This window comes from Mastigoproctus giganteus, chromosome 2 (assembly GCF_048544385.1).
Source record: "Mastigoproctus giganteus isolate SK-2022 chromosome 2, ASM4854438v1, whole genome shotgun sequence".
Taxonomy (NCBI): domain Eukaryota; kingdom Metazoa; phylum Arthropoda; class Arachnida; order Uropygi; family Thelyphonidae; genus Mastigoproctus; species Mastigoproctus giganteus.
Genome location: NC_143576.1, coordinates 206,796,836 through 206,816,897, shown reverse-complemented (window position 1 = coordinate 206,816,897; position 20,062 = coordinate 206,796,836). Strand labels below are relative to the sequence as shown.

General features: G+C 36.0%; 1 protein-coding gene across 1 annotated transcript in view; it reads left to right on the top strand.

Annotated features, from left to right (window-relative positions):
- Positions 1-19,572, top strand: part of LOC150090007 (protein big brother-like) — an 83,434-nt gene extending 63,862 nt beyond the window's left edge. Inside the window, exons 4-6 of the mRNA XM_090368930.1 lie at positions 6,059-6,175; positions 12,707-12,826; positions 19,370-19,572. Of these exons, the coding sequence (XP_090225056.1) occupies positions 6,059-6,175; positions 12,707-12,826; positions 19,370-19,426 (294 nt within the window). The 3' untranslated portion in view covers positions 19,427-19,572. The remainder of the gene's footprint in view (positions 1-6,058; positions 6,176-12,706; positions 12,827-19,369) is intronic.
- The last annotated feature ends 490 nt before the right edge of the window (positions 19,573-20,062 follow it).

Below are 20,062 nucleotides of genomic sequence, written 5' to 3'. Positions count from 1 at the left end.
TTAGAAGATGCGGTCTTCAAAGCATAGCAACTAAACAACTTGTGGGAAGGGAGATTTGAATGAAGCGTATAATGCCCTGAAGGGATAAGTAAAGTGAACGAGGAAAGGGACAGGGTGTTTTGGAACGTTAGAATAAGTTGGCTGTAACGGTTGTTGAGGAGTTTGGCAAACAAGTAAGAATTAAATAGCAGTTTGACTTTGGCAATAATATAAGAAAGTTTTTTTTTTATCCTAAAACAATCTCTCCAGTGTTCCCATGGACCAGTAGACATAATGTTGTTGTTGTTGTTGTTGTTGTTATGGGAGTTTAAAGGCGCATAAGCTACTATGGCTATAATGCGCCTAGTAGACATAATTGCCACCGTGTTTTGGTGATGGTCTCATCAACAGCATGCAGCATCATTGTGAGTGCTGTAATCATAATACCTAAATCTTTATCGTATGGAACTGTTTATTACTCCACTCCCAATTGGATTATAAGTAACGCTTGGATTTCTGTTCCCTAGTCACAAAATCTTACATTTAGAAGCATTAAATTTCAGTTGAAGACCATTTTTGTAACCGATCTTGAAGCAAAATGACTTGGTTTTGGTCGTTAACCACCCTTTTTACCTTTAAATCATTAGCAAACTTTGACTACTTCCCCTGCACTCCCTCATCAAGTTTATATAATAGCCTTTCATGGGAAACTAAATCAAAAGCTTTTACTGAAGTCAAAGAAAATAACGTCACTGTTGTCTCTTGCATCTGACTGTTTTATGACTTCGTCATAATAATAAACTAGACTGATCAGGCAACGCTTCCCCTTCACGAAATCATGTTGTGATTCACTAAATAGGACACTATTCCTATCTAGATGGTTCTATTGCAATCCTTGACCACTTAATCATTCGCTGGTCGATGGTTGCCCATAATTTCTTTCGCTCTTCCTTTGTCGATTGGGATGATAGCAGTGCTTCTCCAGTCCAGGGATAGTCCCCAAGGAGAATGATTCCCCCGACCGGACGTTGCACTCACATGCAACCTTTTTTTTTTTTTAGTATAACATAATGTACACTGTCCACTCCTGGAGCCTTACCATTCCCCCATATACGCTTCCATGATTGAAATATCACTTAATTTACAGTAGTCTCATACCTTGTTGCTGTTTCCTCGTGGTTTAAACGTTATTTCAACTATAAAGATCGTTGCAAAGTACCCATCACTGGTTTATGTTACATATATATACTTAATATTCTGATTTGTACTGTATAACTAACTTATGAGACTACTTGATATATTTGCTGTTCTCGAGAATCCATAAATGAATTCTCACTTCCTCTGAAATTTCTATGGAATATTAACGAACTGTCGATCTGACCTGAACTGAAAGGGCCATGATATTATTCAGATTAATAATGGTCTAATAAACTCGTATTTGTTTATGGGGATACACAATATTAGATTGGTAGTGCTTATTCCAGCTTAATCAACATTATTTTTTCATTGTCTTTGAAAAGGACCTGTTGGAACGTGATTACAATGCATTTTCGCCTTTATTTTTTTTTTTTACTATGTACTTTTTCTTATTAGGATGATTCTAACATCCACTGTGCCCACGACACTTTGCATGATCTCTCTTATTAAGTGAGAGTATGACTTAATGCTGTTGACTAATGACAAGGCGGTATCTTCCTTTAGTTTCAGTCGGCAGCCGACCTAGCACGCGTCCAAATTACAGGTAATTAAATCCCCGAATCACGCGAAGAAACACGATAATACTAAATAAGAGTTGGCTGTATCAGCACAGGACCTTTCGCAAAAGAAGGTTAACGAGCGAGTTATAGGGACTAATGACATGAGTAACTGGAAGGCGTTAGTATTTTGGCTTTGCAAATCTCTCCTGAACAATTTATCGCCTTTCCCTAAATGTGCCACGAGCAGCATTTAGGCTGAAATATAGCAGTAGTACAGATGTTTGAGCAGGCTGCTCTAATTAGTGGGTAACATCAGCTTCTACCGGCTTCGCCAATATCCCACTAACTACTAATCTTTGTTTTTATATATTATTTCACTCCCCCCTCTAAAAATTTCAGTCACGTGCGCGTGAGATGAGAATTTATCATTTTACAGGTATTAGGCATTCTGAATTGATAAAGTTTTATTGAAGTTGTATTGTTGATCATTTAAGGTAGGGGTCGGCAACCTTTTTTGAGTGAAGAGCCATTTTTGATCTAATTTAAAAAAAAAAAAAAAAAAGAATCCGAAGAGCCGCACCTCGGCTCAAGCTGGAGGAGGGGGGAGATTTTTAAGAAATGGAATATAGTGAGAAGGTGTTTTATTAAAAAAAAATATTTTTTGAAATATTATTTATTAATACTGAAAAAACGTAACAAACATCCAATTAGGTACCAATTAATGTGCCTTTTGCTGCTGAACTTCTTGAGCGAGTCTCTAACTTTTCATATTTAAACATGCTGAGAGACTCGATCTGTTCGTAAATAGTAAATAGTCATTTACTATTCGTAATCTGTTCGTAAATAGTAAATATCGATTAGTAAATAGTCAAGTTTTACTGTTGACATTTTTAGTACTTAAATTTGTATTTGGCATAGATCGATTATTACAGTCTTTCATCTAAATTATTTAGATTTTCCTATTAGTAGATATTTATAGTAAGTGAATAACTTATAAGGGCGGTTTAAATTTATAAGAAATGTTGTAGACAACTAAATGATATTCAGCATCTCTTCCATAGTTTTAAGAGAGATTCCACATATAAATTGGTTCTTTAATGTAATTACTATTTAATTTAAACATAAACCAGCTGCTGGTAAAACTTTGTTAATTTTTGATGGCTATCGAATTTATTTCAATGCATTCGAAATGCCTGAAATAGCAGATTAAAATAATATTATCATTTGTCGTGTCCTAAACTATACCTTGTGTGCATCAACCGTTGGATCGAAGCCTTCTCGGGTTTTAAAACTATGTTAATCAAGAAGCGAAGCAAATGCATGGCTACGAAGTCATAAAGATAGAAAAATTACAAGATGTCAAGTGGATACATTTTACCTCTGGACGCATTTTAGATTATAGGAGACAGGAATCTATTATTTCATCCTGATGTTATTCCTGACCATTTTTTTTTTTTTTTTCTTTTTCATTCGCAGAATCATCCTTCGGGTACTATACAACTGCTACATCAGAGTTAATATTACATTTTGATTAAAATTCATTAACCTCCACAGCTATGATGCTCCGAATTTTCACTGCTAGATTCTCCTGCGAAGAATTCGATTTGTTCCCCTTAAAAATTTTATTTCTCCTCTTCCAAAGATTCTCATTTCTTCTAACAAGAGAAGGATTAGTCGATTTGTTTTTCTATTTATACTCCGTAGGGCCACATCAAGACAGAGGAATTTACAACATAAAGAACGCAGGTATATCTCAACAGAAAATTTCAAAAAGAGTAAAGTTTCTACCCAATCAAACATGAAAATAGCAATAAAAAAGAAAACAGAGAAATAAGGAAAAAAAAAAAGATTTAATATATTAGATTTAAATTGAAATGGAGATTTAATCAAAGAATCTTAAAGTAATGCAGACTTAACAGAAAAAACTGACACCACCAACTGTGATGAGTGTGGAGTGAATTATTTTATTGCTAAAAAGATGATTGGATTATAGGCATTAAATACGGAAAATAGTTCCATGAAAGATGTACATTTTACAGAAATATATGCAACTCATCAGAAAGCATTAGAAACAAACATTTTTAAAACAGAAATGACTGATGAGACAGGTTCCCTAGAGGAGGCAACACTCTTTCACACACACACACACAGAGAGAGAGAGAGAGAGAGAGAGAGAGAGAGAGAGAGAGAGAGAGAGAGAGAGAGAGAGAGAGAGATGCGCACTTCCTTCCTTCTCACTCGTGTACCCTTTAGAATTTCCCCTTTTTAGGCGCGTTCGCATATACATATATATGCCTATTGTCTTCACTATGTCCATCCGTCCGGCCGCATGTAGCAACTTGACTCCCAATGGAGGGATTTTTATAAAATTTTATATTTGGGCGTTTTAAAAATATTTGTCTAGCTATTCCAAATTTCATTAAAATCAAACATATAGAAATCCGGAAATTATTTTGTTTTCCATACAACTTGTATTTAAAAAACGAAATTAATAGATTAAATGTAGTTTTAATACAGTACTGTTAGTTTTAGACAGTCCATAAACGCTTCACGCATTAGGTTAATTTAACTCTCGGAGTTAAATTACTCTGTTACAACGTTCAAAGGAGTATTCTGATACAACGTTCAAAGGAGTATTCTGATGGCAACTGACTGAAATACATTTGGATTGCCAAAGGTATAGTGCAGTGGCGGATACAGAAAAAATAACAGGAGGGGCGCCATTTGTGACAGGGGGCACCATTTTGTGCACTAGAATGGAGATCACATTAGCATCAGTGTTGCCAACTGTAGTCAGTTGAAAATAGCTGAGACAATGCAAAAATAGATAAAATCCAATGGAAAAAAAAAAAAAAATGTAGTAAAGAAAATTTAAACGATTGGTGTATATTTTCCGAAAAACGACAGGGCGGCACGTGCCCCGGTTCCCCCTACCCTGAATCCGCCGCTGGTATAGTGGTAACGAGGAACTTCTCACCTGATGAGAAATATGAAGAAGTTTATTTCACACTTAGAAGAATGCAAACATCCGCATCTCGCATAACGATCTGATTCATTTCCTGGGCATCTGTGCTATCCGTCATCCGGTTGGCATGCATTCGTTCATGCTCTAATGCCGTGACGGCACTCGGGATTCTAAAACAGAGCATATATTAAGTTACTTCGACCTTTTGCACCTTATCGTGAACACCTTCAACCAGCACACAGCTTCCGTGTGTCTTCCGTTTTATTAGTTACAATTCTACCCTGAGAGATACCATCAGAGTAGAAAGGAGTACAGTCTTCGTGCACTGGGTCTCGCTATTTGAAAGGTCACATTTATGTAACATTTTAAAATATTTATTGAAATCGGAAGCGAAGCAATCGCAAAAAAAATTAAATTATCCGTTTGATTTCACGTGTACGGTGTTATTAGATATGAATGTTAATGAAAGATGGTTATTCACTGATATATTTTGGGATTTTTTTTTTTTTCCAAAGATACTTTTCAATGCTGGAATGAATTGCGTTGAGGCCACTGATGGCTGTTGCAGGCCCTTAAAATTAATGCGTGATAACAGCAAGGTTTCCTCCCAGATAAAGTACAAATCGCGCAATTTTTAACGCCATTCTGTGAAGTAATAGCCAAAGTAAACGACTGAAGCGAAGCAAATGTTTTATTCTGCTTTTTTGAAAGGGGGTTTTCGAAATTATATATAATTTAAGGATTACACCAACTCAACCGTTCAGAATACAAAATATCAAACAACATCTGCTGTTTCGCTTTTTTTTTTTTTATTGTCGCCAGTTACGACTCTCGAACTATAGTTATGGAAATTGCGCCATCTCTCTCTCCCCATGCAAGCAGTTACAGCAGAGTATCAATCGGACAAACTGTTCTTTCCACAAGCCTATTGTGAATTGGCCCTCTACCTGGCGTCATTTCAGAACTCTTTATTGCATACATAAGGTACATCGCCGTACACAAAACCCTACACAGCTACAAGCGAGGGATTTTTGTAGCAAATATAAGTTAATTGATCCTTGCCTCAGTGACTCATTTTTAGAATTGTCAAAATTAAGTACGATCTCAAAAGATTTTACTTTATTGTCGGTTAGCTTTGAAGTCAGGAAGAGAAATCGCCCAGTGCCAAGTATAACCTAATTACATCCACTTACAGCATTTACTTTCGTGGTACGATTAGTGTTTTTATATCCAATTTAGTTTTGGAGACAACTACGTTTTCTTTTACTAATTAATTAATATAAGATACTAGTATATAAATTTATACTTTATGTTTATATTAATTCTGTTCTTTTCATTCTCATAATTTAACAGATATAACACAAAACTATTTATTTTGTTATTTAGTGGACTGACTTTAATTTCTCGTTGTAAACAGGTACATATCAAAACCAGTTTTATTATGAATGGTGTCTGTGTCCGATGGCGAGGATGGATAGACCTTCAAAGGCTAGATGGCACTGGATGTCTGGAGTACGATGAGGATAGAGCAAAGGTAAGAGGCTTAATACTGTGATAGAGAAAATATTATTATATTCACGTTCCATCTCTCAGTTTTATTTCTTAACCCTCAGAGATAATCCAGTAAGCAACATTATTTTGATTGATGAAAAATGAAGTATGAAAACGTCAAACATAACGGGGATCAATGGCAAGCACTAATAGAAAACACAGACTGATAAGGATTTTTTAACAGATGGAGGCAATTAAAAATTAAAAGAAAAATTAAGGTTAAAGATGGCGTAATATTACCGAACGCAAATGATGTCACATTTATTACTAACAAGAATGACTATTATCCCAAATGACAACTAACTTGTTTGTTATTTGATGTAAAAGATGCACAGGCAGGAATAATTTAACTGGCTCCAAATATTCTATCCTTCCCCCCACCACCAATAATGGTCCAAAAAGAAGCCAATTCTGAATTCTATGTCCCTCCCATTCCTTTACTCTTCCCTATTTTAGTACAAGAAGCGATTATTTATTTGTAAGCGGTTAAGCCGGTGTTTCCCAACCTTTTCTTTACCATGCCCCACCTAAGTCTTTCTAAAATTCTGATGCCCCCTATGTAACATTGGAAAACACCGATATATATATTTTTTATATTCAAAAATTGAATTATTCCCTAAATGAAGCCTTATTACAACTTGTTCAGGACACGAGACTTAGGTTTTAGGAAGAAATCATTAGGAAAAATTAAGAAAAAATATAGGAAGTAAATTTTCAAAACATATAATAGACATTGTGATATCCAGTCGATTTCTTTTCTTTAGTAACAAATCATTTATGGAACTAAATCCACATTTAGCTAAATATGAAGATGGAAACGGTAACAATAGCTCTCTTGCAAAGTTGGTTGAATTTGGGTATTTAATTTCTATTTTGGGTATTTAATTTCTATTTCATCACAAAGCCATGCCATCGCTTCTTTTATATTGAATAAAGTTTTAACTGACTCATCATTTTGCATTTCTGAGAATTCTTCTTGGTACTGTATTGATACATCAGACAAATCCACTAACATTGGTTGCATCATCCAGGTTGGAAAATCAATTTGTTTTAAATCAAAAACCCTTTCTTTTAAATCATCGGACAGAATTTTCAGATGATCAACAATAACAAATACAGCGGTATCAGTCACTTCACATTTTTGCAGACAACGAAACTGTTCAAATTTTTTTAAAAAATATATTTTTGGCATAATTTAATAAATGTAATGAAACCAAATGTCTTCGCTTTTGCATCGACGAGAGTTTTATTTGTTCCTTGAAGCTGTTTATTTAATATATTTAGTTTTTCAAAGATATCGGCTAAATAACTCACAAATGCTTTACCATCGACCGTTAACAGATGCTTCATTTTAGGTTTGTCACTTAAAAAAGTCACTAATAGTATCAAATAGTTCCATAAATCTTTTCAAGCAGTTCCCTTTCGAGAGCCACCTTACTTCAGTGTGAAGTAAAAGTCTCACATGGTCTTCATTTTGTTTTTCACAAAAAAGCTTGAAGAGACACAAGTTTTCCCTATGAATAACACAATGCACAAGAAGCATTTCTGAATTCTCATCTTTCATCAATTTTAAGCAGCCATTTTTCTTGCCCATCATATTAGCATTAGCATTAGCAGAGGCATTTGATGCAAGAAAGCAAGCTTTCTTGCTTTCTTGCACCAAATTATGCCCTCATTTGAATTTATGCAGCATCAGCCAAAAAAAAAAAAAAAAAAAAAAACCACTTCCACTTCACCCCTCTGTTCGTTCAAAATACCTGTCCAGCTGAGCCTTAAACTTATTTAGACTATCAACCTCCACTACAAGGGATGGAAGTCTGTTCCACCAACCAACCACCCGCTGGCTAAAGGCAAATTTCCGCACATCTATCCTACATCTGTCTTTCCTCAATTTGAATTTATGCCCTCTCAGGTGATTTTTCTGAGCAAGAGGAAGAATCCCATCAGCATTGAGCATGCTCAAACCATTCAAGGCTTTATACACCTCTATCAGATCATCTCGCTGGTGCCTAGTCTCCAGACACTGTAATTTGCAAAACTTAAGCCTTTCTTCGTAAGAGCACCCCTTTGTTCCATTCACTAATCTTGTTGCCCTTCTCTGTACTCGTTCCAGCAGCTCTACATCCTTCTTGAAATGAGGCCTCCAGACCTGTATACAGTACTCTAGGTGTGGCCTGACCATTGCCTTATACAAGGGAATAATCACCTCCTTATCCCTGCTGGAAAAATTCCTGTATATCATTGACAATACTCCATGAGCTACTCTTGCAACCCGTCTGCACTGCTCAGAGAACTTCATATCTGCCTGCACAACCACCCCCAAGTCCCTTTCATTCTCTACCACTGTCAGTGTAGTACCACAGAGTTGATACGTTGCTCTGGGGTTGCTGTTTCCCATGTGTAGTACTTTACATTTGTCAATGTTAAACTTCATTTGCCACCTCTCAGCCCATCTGCTCAACCTTTCCAGATCCTGTTGCAGCAGCATAGTTTCAGTAGTGTCCTTGACAACCCTGCCAACCTTTGTATCATCTGCAAACTTGGACATTAAGCTTGATATACCATCATCAATATCATTATAAATACAGAAAACAATAATGGACCCAACACTGAGCCCTGAGGGACTCCACTAATAACATTAGTCCACGATGAGCAGTGTCCATTGATTACCACTCTGTCTTCTGCCACTCAACCATCCCTTTACCCATAGCAACAATTTGCCTCCAATGTCACACTGCTCCAATTTGTGTAGCAGTCTTCCATGTGCAACAGTATAAAAAGCCTTTCTAAGATCCAAGTATATAATATCAAAGCTATTCCTGCATCCAGTTCTTTTGTGACTGCATCATAGTATCCAATCAAATTGGTCAGGCAAGACTTTCCCCTTAACAAAACCATGCTGTGTCCGAGCTATAACTGAAGTCTTGTCTAGATGATCCTGCAGTGCTTCTTTAACCAGTGCCTCCATTAATTTTCCTGGAACAGAAGTTAAGCTCACAGGTCTATAATTACTTGTGTCAGCCTTTGATCCTCCTTTGTGAATTGGGGTCACATTTGCACATTTCTAGTCTATGGGTACCTCCCCTGAGTCCAAGAAAGCTCTCATAATTATGGCTAAGGGTTTGCTTACTTCCTTTGCTGCCTCCTTTAATATAACTGGATAGATCCCATCCACCTCGGGTGCCTTTCTTGTGTTTATCTTCAACAATTTCTCCTCCACTTTACTCCCAGTTATTTCAAGATTCTGTAGCTTACTGCTAGAGTTGAATATACCTCTGGCATTCCCCTCGCTGAATAACTCCTCATGTGTTAATGTCGATGCAAAATATTCATTTAGTTTGTTAGCTACCTGAGCAGGATCATCAACAGTTGACCCATCAATATCAAGTGGACCAATCTGATTCATCCCCTTCCTTCTAGAGTTTACATAAATAAAGAACTCTTTGCTGTTTTTCTTTGCATCCCTTGCCAAGGATTTCTCGTAATCTGCCTTCGCCTGCCTAATCTCCTTTGTAACTTGGTTGCATATCAACTTGTATCTATCATAGACTTCTGTGTCATGTGTAAGTATCCCATGCATTTTTCTTCTCTGCCATATGTCTCATTAGTTCATCTGACATCCATTTTGGCCTAAACCTTGAACAATATTTCTTAGTTGGTATGTAAAGCCTAGTAGCTTCCAAGATAAGTTCTTTGAATGCTTCCCATTTTGAATTTGCTGTTGGTAACATCATCAGTTGGTCCCACTGTATAGAATTTAAATTATTAGGAGCACCATCTACAGCGCAAGATGTTATATTTTTCATTGATATATTATTGTCATCTAAGTAATTGTTTAGCTTATTATATATATCTTTGGAGGTAATGGTGCTCTCTAATGATTTACAGAATAACATTTCTTCAGAAAAATTAGCTTCATCAATATATCTTACATAAGTTATCAGTACGGCTTCACTGTCTCTCAAAGTTGAGTCATCCATTTGCACTGAGAATTTTCTTGTTTTCAGCTTTCCAACAAGTTGTATTTCAATATCTTCACTCATTTCATCTATTCTTCCGCTAACAGTATTGTTATTGAGTGGCTTAGCTTTCACGTCTTTGTCATCTTTTTCCAGAACTGTTTTAAGAAATGCTGATATTGATGGTTTGATTAAATTTTCTCCTATAGTATGATTTTTCCCAGATTTAGCAATGAGTAAAGAAATTTCATAACTAGCCTCAAGAGTACGATTGACACTTGCAGAATGAGCAATAAACAGAGACTTTACCAACAATTCTTCTTTTGTACAAGTTAAGTCATAGTAGGCGGTTGTTTTAAACTCTAGACGAACAATTTTTGAATTGCCCCCCTGAACAATCAAATTTCCCCCATGTGGGGCGTGGGACCCACGTTGGGAAACACCGGGTTAAGCGATTATTTATTTGTAAAGAACGAAGAGAAAATGAGAGAGAATAAAGACTTAAAAAAATGAAAGGTAACAGGCCTTGCTGATTGTTTTATTGTTATTGTTATTTTATTTATTATTATTTATTTTTTTTTTTCAGATGAACAGCGTTTTATTTCTAATAGACAAAATGGCCAATTTATTCAAATTTTTAAATTATTATCAGTGAAGTTTTACATAACACTTTGGTAATTGCACGGCATACATAAACATATTCTCTAAATAAGTCTAGCAGATTCACAAGTTCGGTTGCAAAACGTTGTTTCAAATCTTTTGATTGGTGTAAGTTTCTTCGAAACCATCATATCACATCCTGTATCTTCGCATATCCACGGAAGATTAATTTTCATATCATTGACAATTCTGATTGTTAGTACAAGTTACCCAGATAGCCTAGCTGATAAGAGATGGACGCATTTTCGCTGTTGGCTATTCAGTGATTCTTCTGTTAGTCTCAGGTAGCGTGATAAGTGTATGAATGTTCGATGCATCTAGTCCTCCACTTATAAGGTTAGCAAGAGGGGCAATATTCCATGTGATAATAATAGTTACCACGGAGTTGTTGCAAAAGGATAATAGCCTTGGAGGGTTTTTCCAGCTACTCAATTAAGATACCTTAATATCCAGTACTCTAGTCCGATAAACTGTTTCAGATATGTTGGTGAAGCTGATACCCAAATCTCTGGAGGCATAAAGAGCAACCAGTATGAAGTAAATCTGGATGTATTTTGGGGCGAGTTTTATAACAAAATCCGACCAGTTCTCGTCGGGCAATTCAAAGAGCAGCAAGAAATTTATTCTTTGCTTCCCTAAAATGATGTTGAAAGGAAAGGTTTCTCTCCCAAATATAGCCGAAGACTTTGTGATCAACATTCTATATCAAATTATCCCTCTGCCTTTCAGTAATGGTTATATGCACCGAATAAATTGATGGATTTATTTGTAACATCTGATATCGGAGATTTTCCCCCATTGAGTTCTGAAATGTAGGTTATGGCTATTGGCAAGATGAGGTTCCAACGCTGCTGCAAAAATTAAAAAAAAATAATAAATAAATAAAGTTGGAGGCGCCAGACAATATTCCCCCTTGTGGAATCCTCTGAAGATGGTATAAGAGCCTGCTATTCTGAAGTAATTTTGCACTATTATGATCAAAGCAAGTAGAGAGATTCTGTCAAATTCAAATTTTATATCCCGGTCAAGAATGGCTTTTTCAAAGAGTTTAAGGAAGGAACACCCTATTGGAACAGTTCAGTAGTCCTTTGTCGTTTTTTTTTTTTTTAGTATTAGCCATATGGTGCAAGAAAGCCTAGGCTTTTGCTGCACTATCCAAAAAATAATAATTAATAATTAAGAAATGATAATAAACAAATAATAAAATAAAATAAACTATTCGACTCTTTCCTCACAGAGGTATCCAGCTGACCCCTGAATTTCCCCATGCTTTCAGACTCAAACATCAATGGAGCAGCTTATTCCAGCAGTTAACAACTCGGGGACTAAAAGAAAACTTCTTGGTCTGGCATTCTTAGGGATGAAGTTTGCACAGATGTTGTGTCCAAGTGAGAGGCATTGAGATTGATCTTAATATCTTGTTAAAGATACAAACCAAGACAACTATGAAAGAACTGCTGAGAGATGCCACCGGTCCTAACTGTAGAAATTGCAATCCATGAATAACTTTAATGAGATTCTCTTTAATAATGAACTTTAATTCGTAACATTTTTGTAATAATAATACTATATGTATTAATAGGTCTATACTTCCTAAAATATCAAAAGAAAAATTTTATTTTATGCGAGATCTAATAACATAGTAATCCCTTATCGGAAATTCTTTCCGTCCCAAGCGTTTCGGAAAAAAAGATTTTTGACATTTATTAATGTAATATTAATCTGTTCATTCAAAGAGATGCTATAATTGCCTACTGAATAGCCTCCTCTCTGCAAGTCAATGTTATTTCAATTTGTACAAAATAATAACTTATTTGGTGCGAATAAAAGAAGGCAATCGTACAGTTTCTTCAGAATACTTCCTTCATTAATTGTGCTATGCAATTTCATTGCAGGTGGAAGACGCCATCCTTAGAGAGCAGATTGAAAGGTATAATCAGCGATTACGGGACTTCGAAGAAAAGCAAAGGGCTTTCAGAGCACTGCACGAGCGACAAGGAGACACGGAGTTGGAGGTGAGCGAAGTTCTAAGAGTCGAAGGTTTAGCTAAGGCGAAATAAGTTATACTTTCAAGCAGATGGCAGGTCACCTTCTGACCCTTAAACTCAACTATTACTAAGGGACGCGTGCAGCCAACATTTGGGGTCTCGCAGTAATAAGCTGCACTTATATGTTACCCACGAGGAAGTTTAGCGGTTCCGTTTTTTTTTTTTTATTGGTTCCTCTTTTTATTATTATTTAAAACTTTACTCATTTTTCTACTAGATTTAGTATTGCCAAAGTCCTCTGCTTGACACTATTGTTGAAGAGCAGATGTTAACGGCCCAAATGCAGCTACGGACCCACCCATCATCACACGTCCTGTACCTCAGAACGTGTATTCACAATGGACTGATGCCAATATGAACTCAGTCACATCACTTACACAGAAGGTACGTCAGTGGAGAAATGAGTGACAGAATGGCATTATAATAATAATAATAAACTGTTTCGAGAGAACCGTTAATATAAATAATACAGGTAGTAAAGGTTTCTTGAAGATCAGAAACGAAATAATCAAGGGTACATTGTAAAAACTACCACGAAATCTATATACTTTAGCCAACTCTTTGCCTATCTTTATGACTTAGAATTTATTGGAATTAACTTGGTGTATTTTTTTTTTTTTTTTTTTTTTTGCTAATACCATTTTTCTGTTATCAAATAATTTAAGTATTACTGTATTTAAATAAAGTAGATAACAGAATATAGTAATAAATGATACACTCACTGATCAAAAAATTAGAAACCTTTTGCAAAAACCGCTACCAATTCCTTATATGCCCATCTCCAGTGGGGCAAAGACAACTTAGTTGATTTCAATCCTTCTAAAACTCAGTCTTGTCTTATATCTCGCAAAAAGGATTCTTCTGCTCATATGCTTATCTTTGGTGACACTCCGATTTCTACGCAAGATGATATATCTCTTTTGGGGATTACCCTGACTTCTAATCTCTCTTGGCACAAGCAAAATATTGCTTCATCTGCATCTAAAAAACTTAGTTTTCTCTTTCACTCTCGGCATTACTTTTCTTCCAAACAGCTGTTCACTCTGTACAAATCGTAAATCCGCCCTACCATGGAATATTGTTCCCACATCTGGGGCGGTGCTCCCAAAGCATCTAGATTCCATTTAGAAGAGGGCAGTTAGGTTAATTAATGACTCCTCTCTAACAGAGTCTCTCCACTCGCTGTCTCATAGACGCACTGTTTCTGCTGCATGCCTCTTCTACAGATATTTCCATGGGCACTGTTCTTCTGAATTGGCTTCTATAATTCCCGCTCTCTCTTTCAAAACAGTCCGAACACGTGCCGCCACCAGCCAACATCCATTTACTGTCCAATTTCAAACTCACAGAACCAACTTTTCATCTTCCTCATTTATTCATTCAACTGCCGTTTTCTGGAACAACCTTCCTTCCTTCGTATTTCCTGAAAATTACAGTCTACAGAAGTTCAAGTCTAATGTTAAGAAATATCTTCTTTCGTATTCTCAACCTCCAACCCAAGCACGGTACTAAGTACTATAGGTTCTAATACCTCTCGTGTTTTCATAAAAAAAAAAAAAAAAAATGGCGTCAACAAATAATTAAACGTACGGTATCCGAATGTAGTTGTCTCGTGGTATGATTACAAGTTCCTTGGTATCACATAAATCCCGTACGCTTTATTAGGGTTTTCAGTCAATCCGGACATGGAGAATACAGGTGATCTTCCTGACTTTCAGAAAGGTGTTATTGTTGGAACACGTTTAGCAGAAGCTACAAATGAGGAAAAAAAAAAAAAAAAGGAAATCAGTGGTGTGTCGAAAGCACCATACAAAAGTATACAATGAATGGAAGTCGAAAGGGAATGCAGAAAGTCGGTACTTCAAGAACGAGACCACAGGAATTTAAAGCGAATTGTGAGTCAGAATAGAAGATCCAACGTGCAGCAAATGACTGAAAAATTTAATTTAAGCAAAGAAAGACCCAATTTTACCAAACTATGCGGTGTGCCTAATAAGACAGCTACTTCTGTAAAAAATCGAAAGATCCCACTGGAGTGGTGCCACCAACGCCAAGACTGGACTGTGGAATGGTGGAGAAAGATCATGTGGACTGGCGAGTTTCGATTTACTTTTCTTTTTTTTTTTTTGCATCAATGATAGGGTGAAAGTGTGGCGTGAAGCCATACGTTCTGATTGCCTCTTGTCCACTCCTCAAACGGCTGGAGGTGATATTATGGTATGGGGTATATTCTGTTAGTACGGACTATGTTTCGTTCATACTGTTAGAAGGTCGTGTTATCTCCAATGAATATCTTTCTATCGTATCGGACCAACTTCACTCTGCAATGCTTCATTTTTACTCGAATTGCAATGGATTCTTTCAAGATGACAACGCAACTCTCCACCGTGCAAAAATTGTATCTGAATGGTGCAAGGAATACTCCCAATATTTCTAACATCTACTCTGGCCGCTTAATTCTCCATATCTGAATCCAATAGAGAATGCCTGGGATATGTTGGAAAGGGCAGTTCTCTACCGACCACAATACAGTAGCTGAAAATTATCCTGATGAATGAATGGTCAAATCTTGAGCTACCTTCCCTCACACACTTAATGGAATCCGTGCCACAATGTGTACGAGCTATAATTCGGGGAACAGATGGCCCTACTATATATTGAACAAAGGTTTCTAATTTTTTTGGCCAGTGAGTGTAATCATTAATAAAATTCAATTTGAACAAGTCTACATCATTTTTTTAAAGCTTACTTTCTCATTTTTATATAATTAAATTAAGTTCCTGCCCTTTGCTATTCCCACTGGCATGAATCGAGAAGCCCAGAAAATTATTGCTGTTTTTGTTTATTTAAAATGCAGAGGGAGAACTTTCTTTTGTGAATTATTCAGAGTTTTTCAGCCCCTATATGAAAAACGGCTCTTGAACACACACTTCGCAGCCACGACGGTAGATTCGAATAAAACAAGGCCAATCGCGCATGGAATAGATCTGCTTATACCATCTCCATCAGAAACCTTCAATATGATTACTCATCAGATTCGGAGTACAATGTATGAAGAGCGACTCATTCTCAATATGAATATGTGTGTGAACCGCCATAGTTCGCATAAAACAAGCTAAATGAGAGATCTGAGTTAATCAAATCCATCTGCAGAGATCCTGGCATCAAGACTGCAAGTCGGAAACTTATTTTGTTGATACAGACATTGTGAGAAGTTCACTAAATATTTTCCTCGGGAAGATTCACTTGTTGACTGGAGCAATATTTACTGATTAACGATGGCAGTAAGCTACGCAGTATATGAAGCAAGTTAGTGAAATGAGTAGAGACTGTTCATCGATTCCTTCAGAACTAGCCTGGACAGCGTTCTCCTTCATAACATGAGCATTTATTATGTTTCGTAACTGCATATTGAACTTACCGCTAGCGGCCGCCATGGGCTAATAATAACTATATATCCTGTTATAAGAGTGGAGATTAAGAGTAACATATACTGTATATATATATTTTTTTTTAATCGGCTATTCCTGAACACCACCATTAGTTTTCCAAACCGTGTTTCATAGGATGAAGTTACGCGTAGTGTCAATAAATTTTGTTATTGACACTACGCGTAACTTCTAATAATAACTATACTACGCTAATAATAACTATATATCCTGTTATAAGAGTGGAGATTAAGAGTAACATATACTGTATATATATTTTTTTTTTAATCGGCTATTCCTGAACACCACCATTAGTTTTCCAAACCGTGTTTCATAGGATGAAGTTACGCGTAGTGTCAATAAATTTTGTTATTGTTATTATCGTTTTCTGAAGTATTTTGATTAAAAGTAATGAGATAAGCCATCTTATAGCAAGTTACTACAAATATTTGTAATTTAATTTATTTAGTTTTTATTTCTTTAAGGAATAATGCATTGACAGATAAATGTATTGCACTGTGAAATCTGCTTTGCACAAAATTTCGGAATGTCTTATCCATTTTGTCTTTCATGTGTTTTTGCGACAGCGAGCTTTGAACTACATATTAATGCAATGTTCAAATCTTATAGCTCAAGCAGAATAAACTTTGTCTTGCAGGAGTATTGCACTATTGTCAAACACATTCGAAAACAGTGCAATTAGCGGTTAAAACTTTGTGATGATATTTTCTTAGTTGTCAACCAATGCAATACCAGAAAAATTCGCTGCAAAGGAAAAGTTAGCTTAGCTGTGCATATTATGGCCCAGTAACTATGCAGTTTAAATTGTGCTGGTTGCAAAACAAGAGGGGATATTCATCCCAGCCCCATATAATTTAATACTTACTTTTATTTTATTTATAATGGAAATATAATATAATTTTTGATTATTAATTACATAAATTAATAATTACATTTATTTAATTCTGTTCCGGAAATACAGAATGGTATACGATATGTTTATTTTCCATACGTTTTTTATGGTGACGCCATAAAAAAGGAGAGTAAAGAGATTGTCTAAGGAAGAGTAAAGTACCATCAGCTTTTAGTAACACTGGTCACACTGCTCCAGTTCATGTGGAAGGTATCAAAGGATTTAATGAAATCTAAATGTCAAAATTATTCTTCGCATCCAATTCCTTTGAGACGACCTCTTAAAATCAGATTGGTTAGGAATGGTGTTTCCTTGTTCTGCTTCGAGCGATGATATCACTGCATAAATAATTTACTTTCTATTCAGTGGGTGACTGGAAACGCTAAAATCGAACTTTAAATAGACATCATCACAGGCAGTCCTGAACATCGCAAATAACCCCCCTCCCAAAAAAAATTGATGTTTCATTTAAAATTAGCCCAATTTTATTTCATTTTTATGAACCAATCCACATGATATAATCCTTAAGATGATATGAAATTATTTCGAATTATTAAAGACCTAAATTATGAAACATTCCTAGATTATTTTATAATTTCGTTCTTCTTTTTTTAAAGACTATAATGGTATACAGTCTACGACGCCTTCTAAACTTTCCACCTTGCCAGTGAGATCAGTAAGCTCTGACCTTCTGGTACTTCTGAAGCAGCCGTCGCGAGTTCTGGGTTCAAAAACTGATCGTTATCGACCACTGACACCATGGACGCCCCAAACTTCGATAAGTACATACATGATAAAGTTAAGCTTTGTTGGGTCTGTCAACACGCCCCTTAACGGTACAGCGCAAGCACCAGGAATCTGCCTCCTCCCCGCTCAGTTTTCTAGCTTCCGTACTGGAGATGATCTTATCGAGATGATACATAGAGGGTTCACTCCAGCATCTGTGCTATTAAGGACGTTTGCTGATAAGACTTGCAGGTGACTGCAACGCTACGAAAGTATTGTTAAGAAGGCGAGGAGGGGGAAGCAGGAATCCGTTTTGTGGAAACGCATCGTGTCCATGACATGAGTGATGCAGTTTCCCACAGATACATTTCGAACTACGACTAACCGTTGGTTGACACGATTAGAATCATATTACACCATAAAGTAAATAATTTATAGTACTTTTGATGATACTGTTTTAGTAAAAGCATTTAGATATGTGTTGTGTTGTTGGCTGCACGTTTGTTAAGGAGGAAGCCTTAGCGCTAAAACGAATTTCATCATCCATTCATTCATCGACTGAATGTATTCGGTGTTGGGACTTACCTTCAGAACCCCTTGTCTTACCCTTCTTTTTAAATTTTTTTTAAATCTTCATTTTTCTTGCTTGCATGTGGTTTCATCTGACTGGTTTTATTGCGAACGCAAAAACACATAACCAGTTCGTATCATTTTGGGAAACAAAGTTATAAACACCTGACAAAGTTTCGTATATTTCTTCCCGATAGCAGAGAAACAAACTACTAGAAATTTTACTGCCCATGCATATGCTGTGGATATGGAGGTTTTATTATTAAGTAATTCTACACTCGTAAAAGCAGGACATAAGAGATGGAACAAAGGTGAAACACTTCATTAGAAGATTAGGGCTAGATTGTATGTCGCTTTTTCTTTGGAGGGGGATCACACTGATACTTAGTTGTATTTGAATTTAAATCTCTCTGAAGGCAAGTAGCCTCTCACATATTTTCTTAGTTGTCAACCAATGTTCGGTTACGGAGGACGGGATACTAAGGCGTTTATAGTTCAAAGGAAGCTTGGCATGATCTTGCAAGAGTTGAAGGACAAGTAAGATTAAGATTCTCAAACACGAGTTTCGTTCAGTAATGTTTTGCACATAATTTTGTTTATTATGTTATATATGTAAATCACTCCAGTTTTATTTTCAGATATAATGTGTGTAGCTTGTTGAAGTCGCTAAATACCATGTTCAAAATCGCTGCATCTGCTTATTTGGTTAAAAAAGAGAATTTCGAAGGGGGAAATAGAACTATCAAAATTAATTCATTTAGTACAAAGTGATTTGCAATGTATGCATGATAATTATATAGATTATTATTAGCAAAAAAAGTCTTACATGATAAATTTTGAAGTACTGAAATGTATTTGCTTTTTTCTTTATAGTCTAGAAAGAAGCAAGTCGAATTAAGTCCCAAGAGTACAGATTCTGTTAGCAACTGAAGTCTTTAATGTCCAAAAGTCTCTTTCCAGGAGAATATGAGCCCCCCACAGACAGTATTTCACCTGGGGGGAAAAAAACACGCTCATAGTCGACGGGAAAGAGTCTAATGAAGAACCATGCCTTTAAACTTGGAACAAGAGTTCATTACAGCATTCCATTTAACGTTAAGTTTATATTAAACTTGCGCAGTGTTATGGTATTTTGTATCAATAACACAATGAATTTTAATGTAAAATTGCTCACTGTTCAATTTTGAATGCGGCCACAAATGGCGTTGGGTTTGGCGTCTCGCAGATTATCGCGTTTTCCTGACTGCCTCTGTATACATGAGTCGGCACTGAATCAGAATATATTACATTAGGTCTACTCAAAATATCGCGAATTAATATTTTTGTCTCGGTTCCTGTGGTCCAGAGGTTTCCAAACATCACAAATCCTTAAAAGAGTGCTTGTCTTACAGATATAGATTATCTAAACGGAATATTTTCAAATTTCGCGCAATTCCTTCAACAACCTAAGAAGTACTGAATTTCTACTAACCCAGGATTGTAAAAGGATTTAAAAAAATTAAAAATAATTCCAATATCATATGAAAAATTGTTTAAAATTAAAAATAGGTCAATCAAGGAATGAAT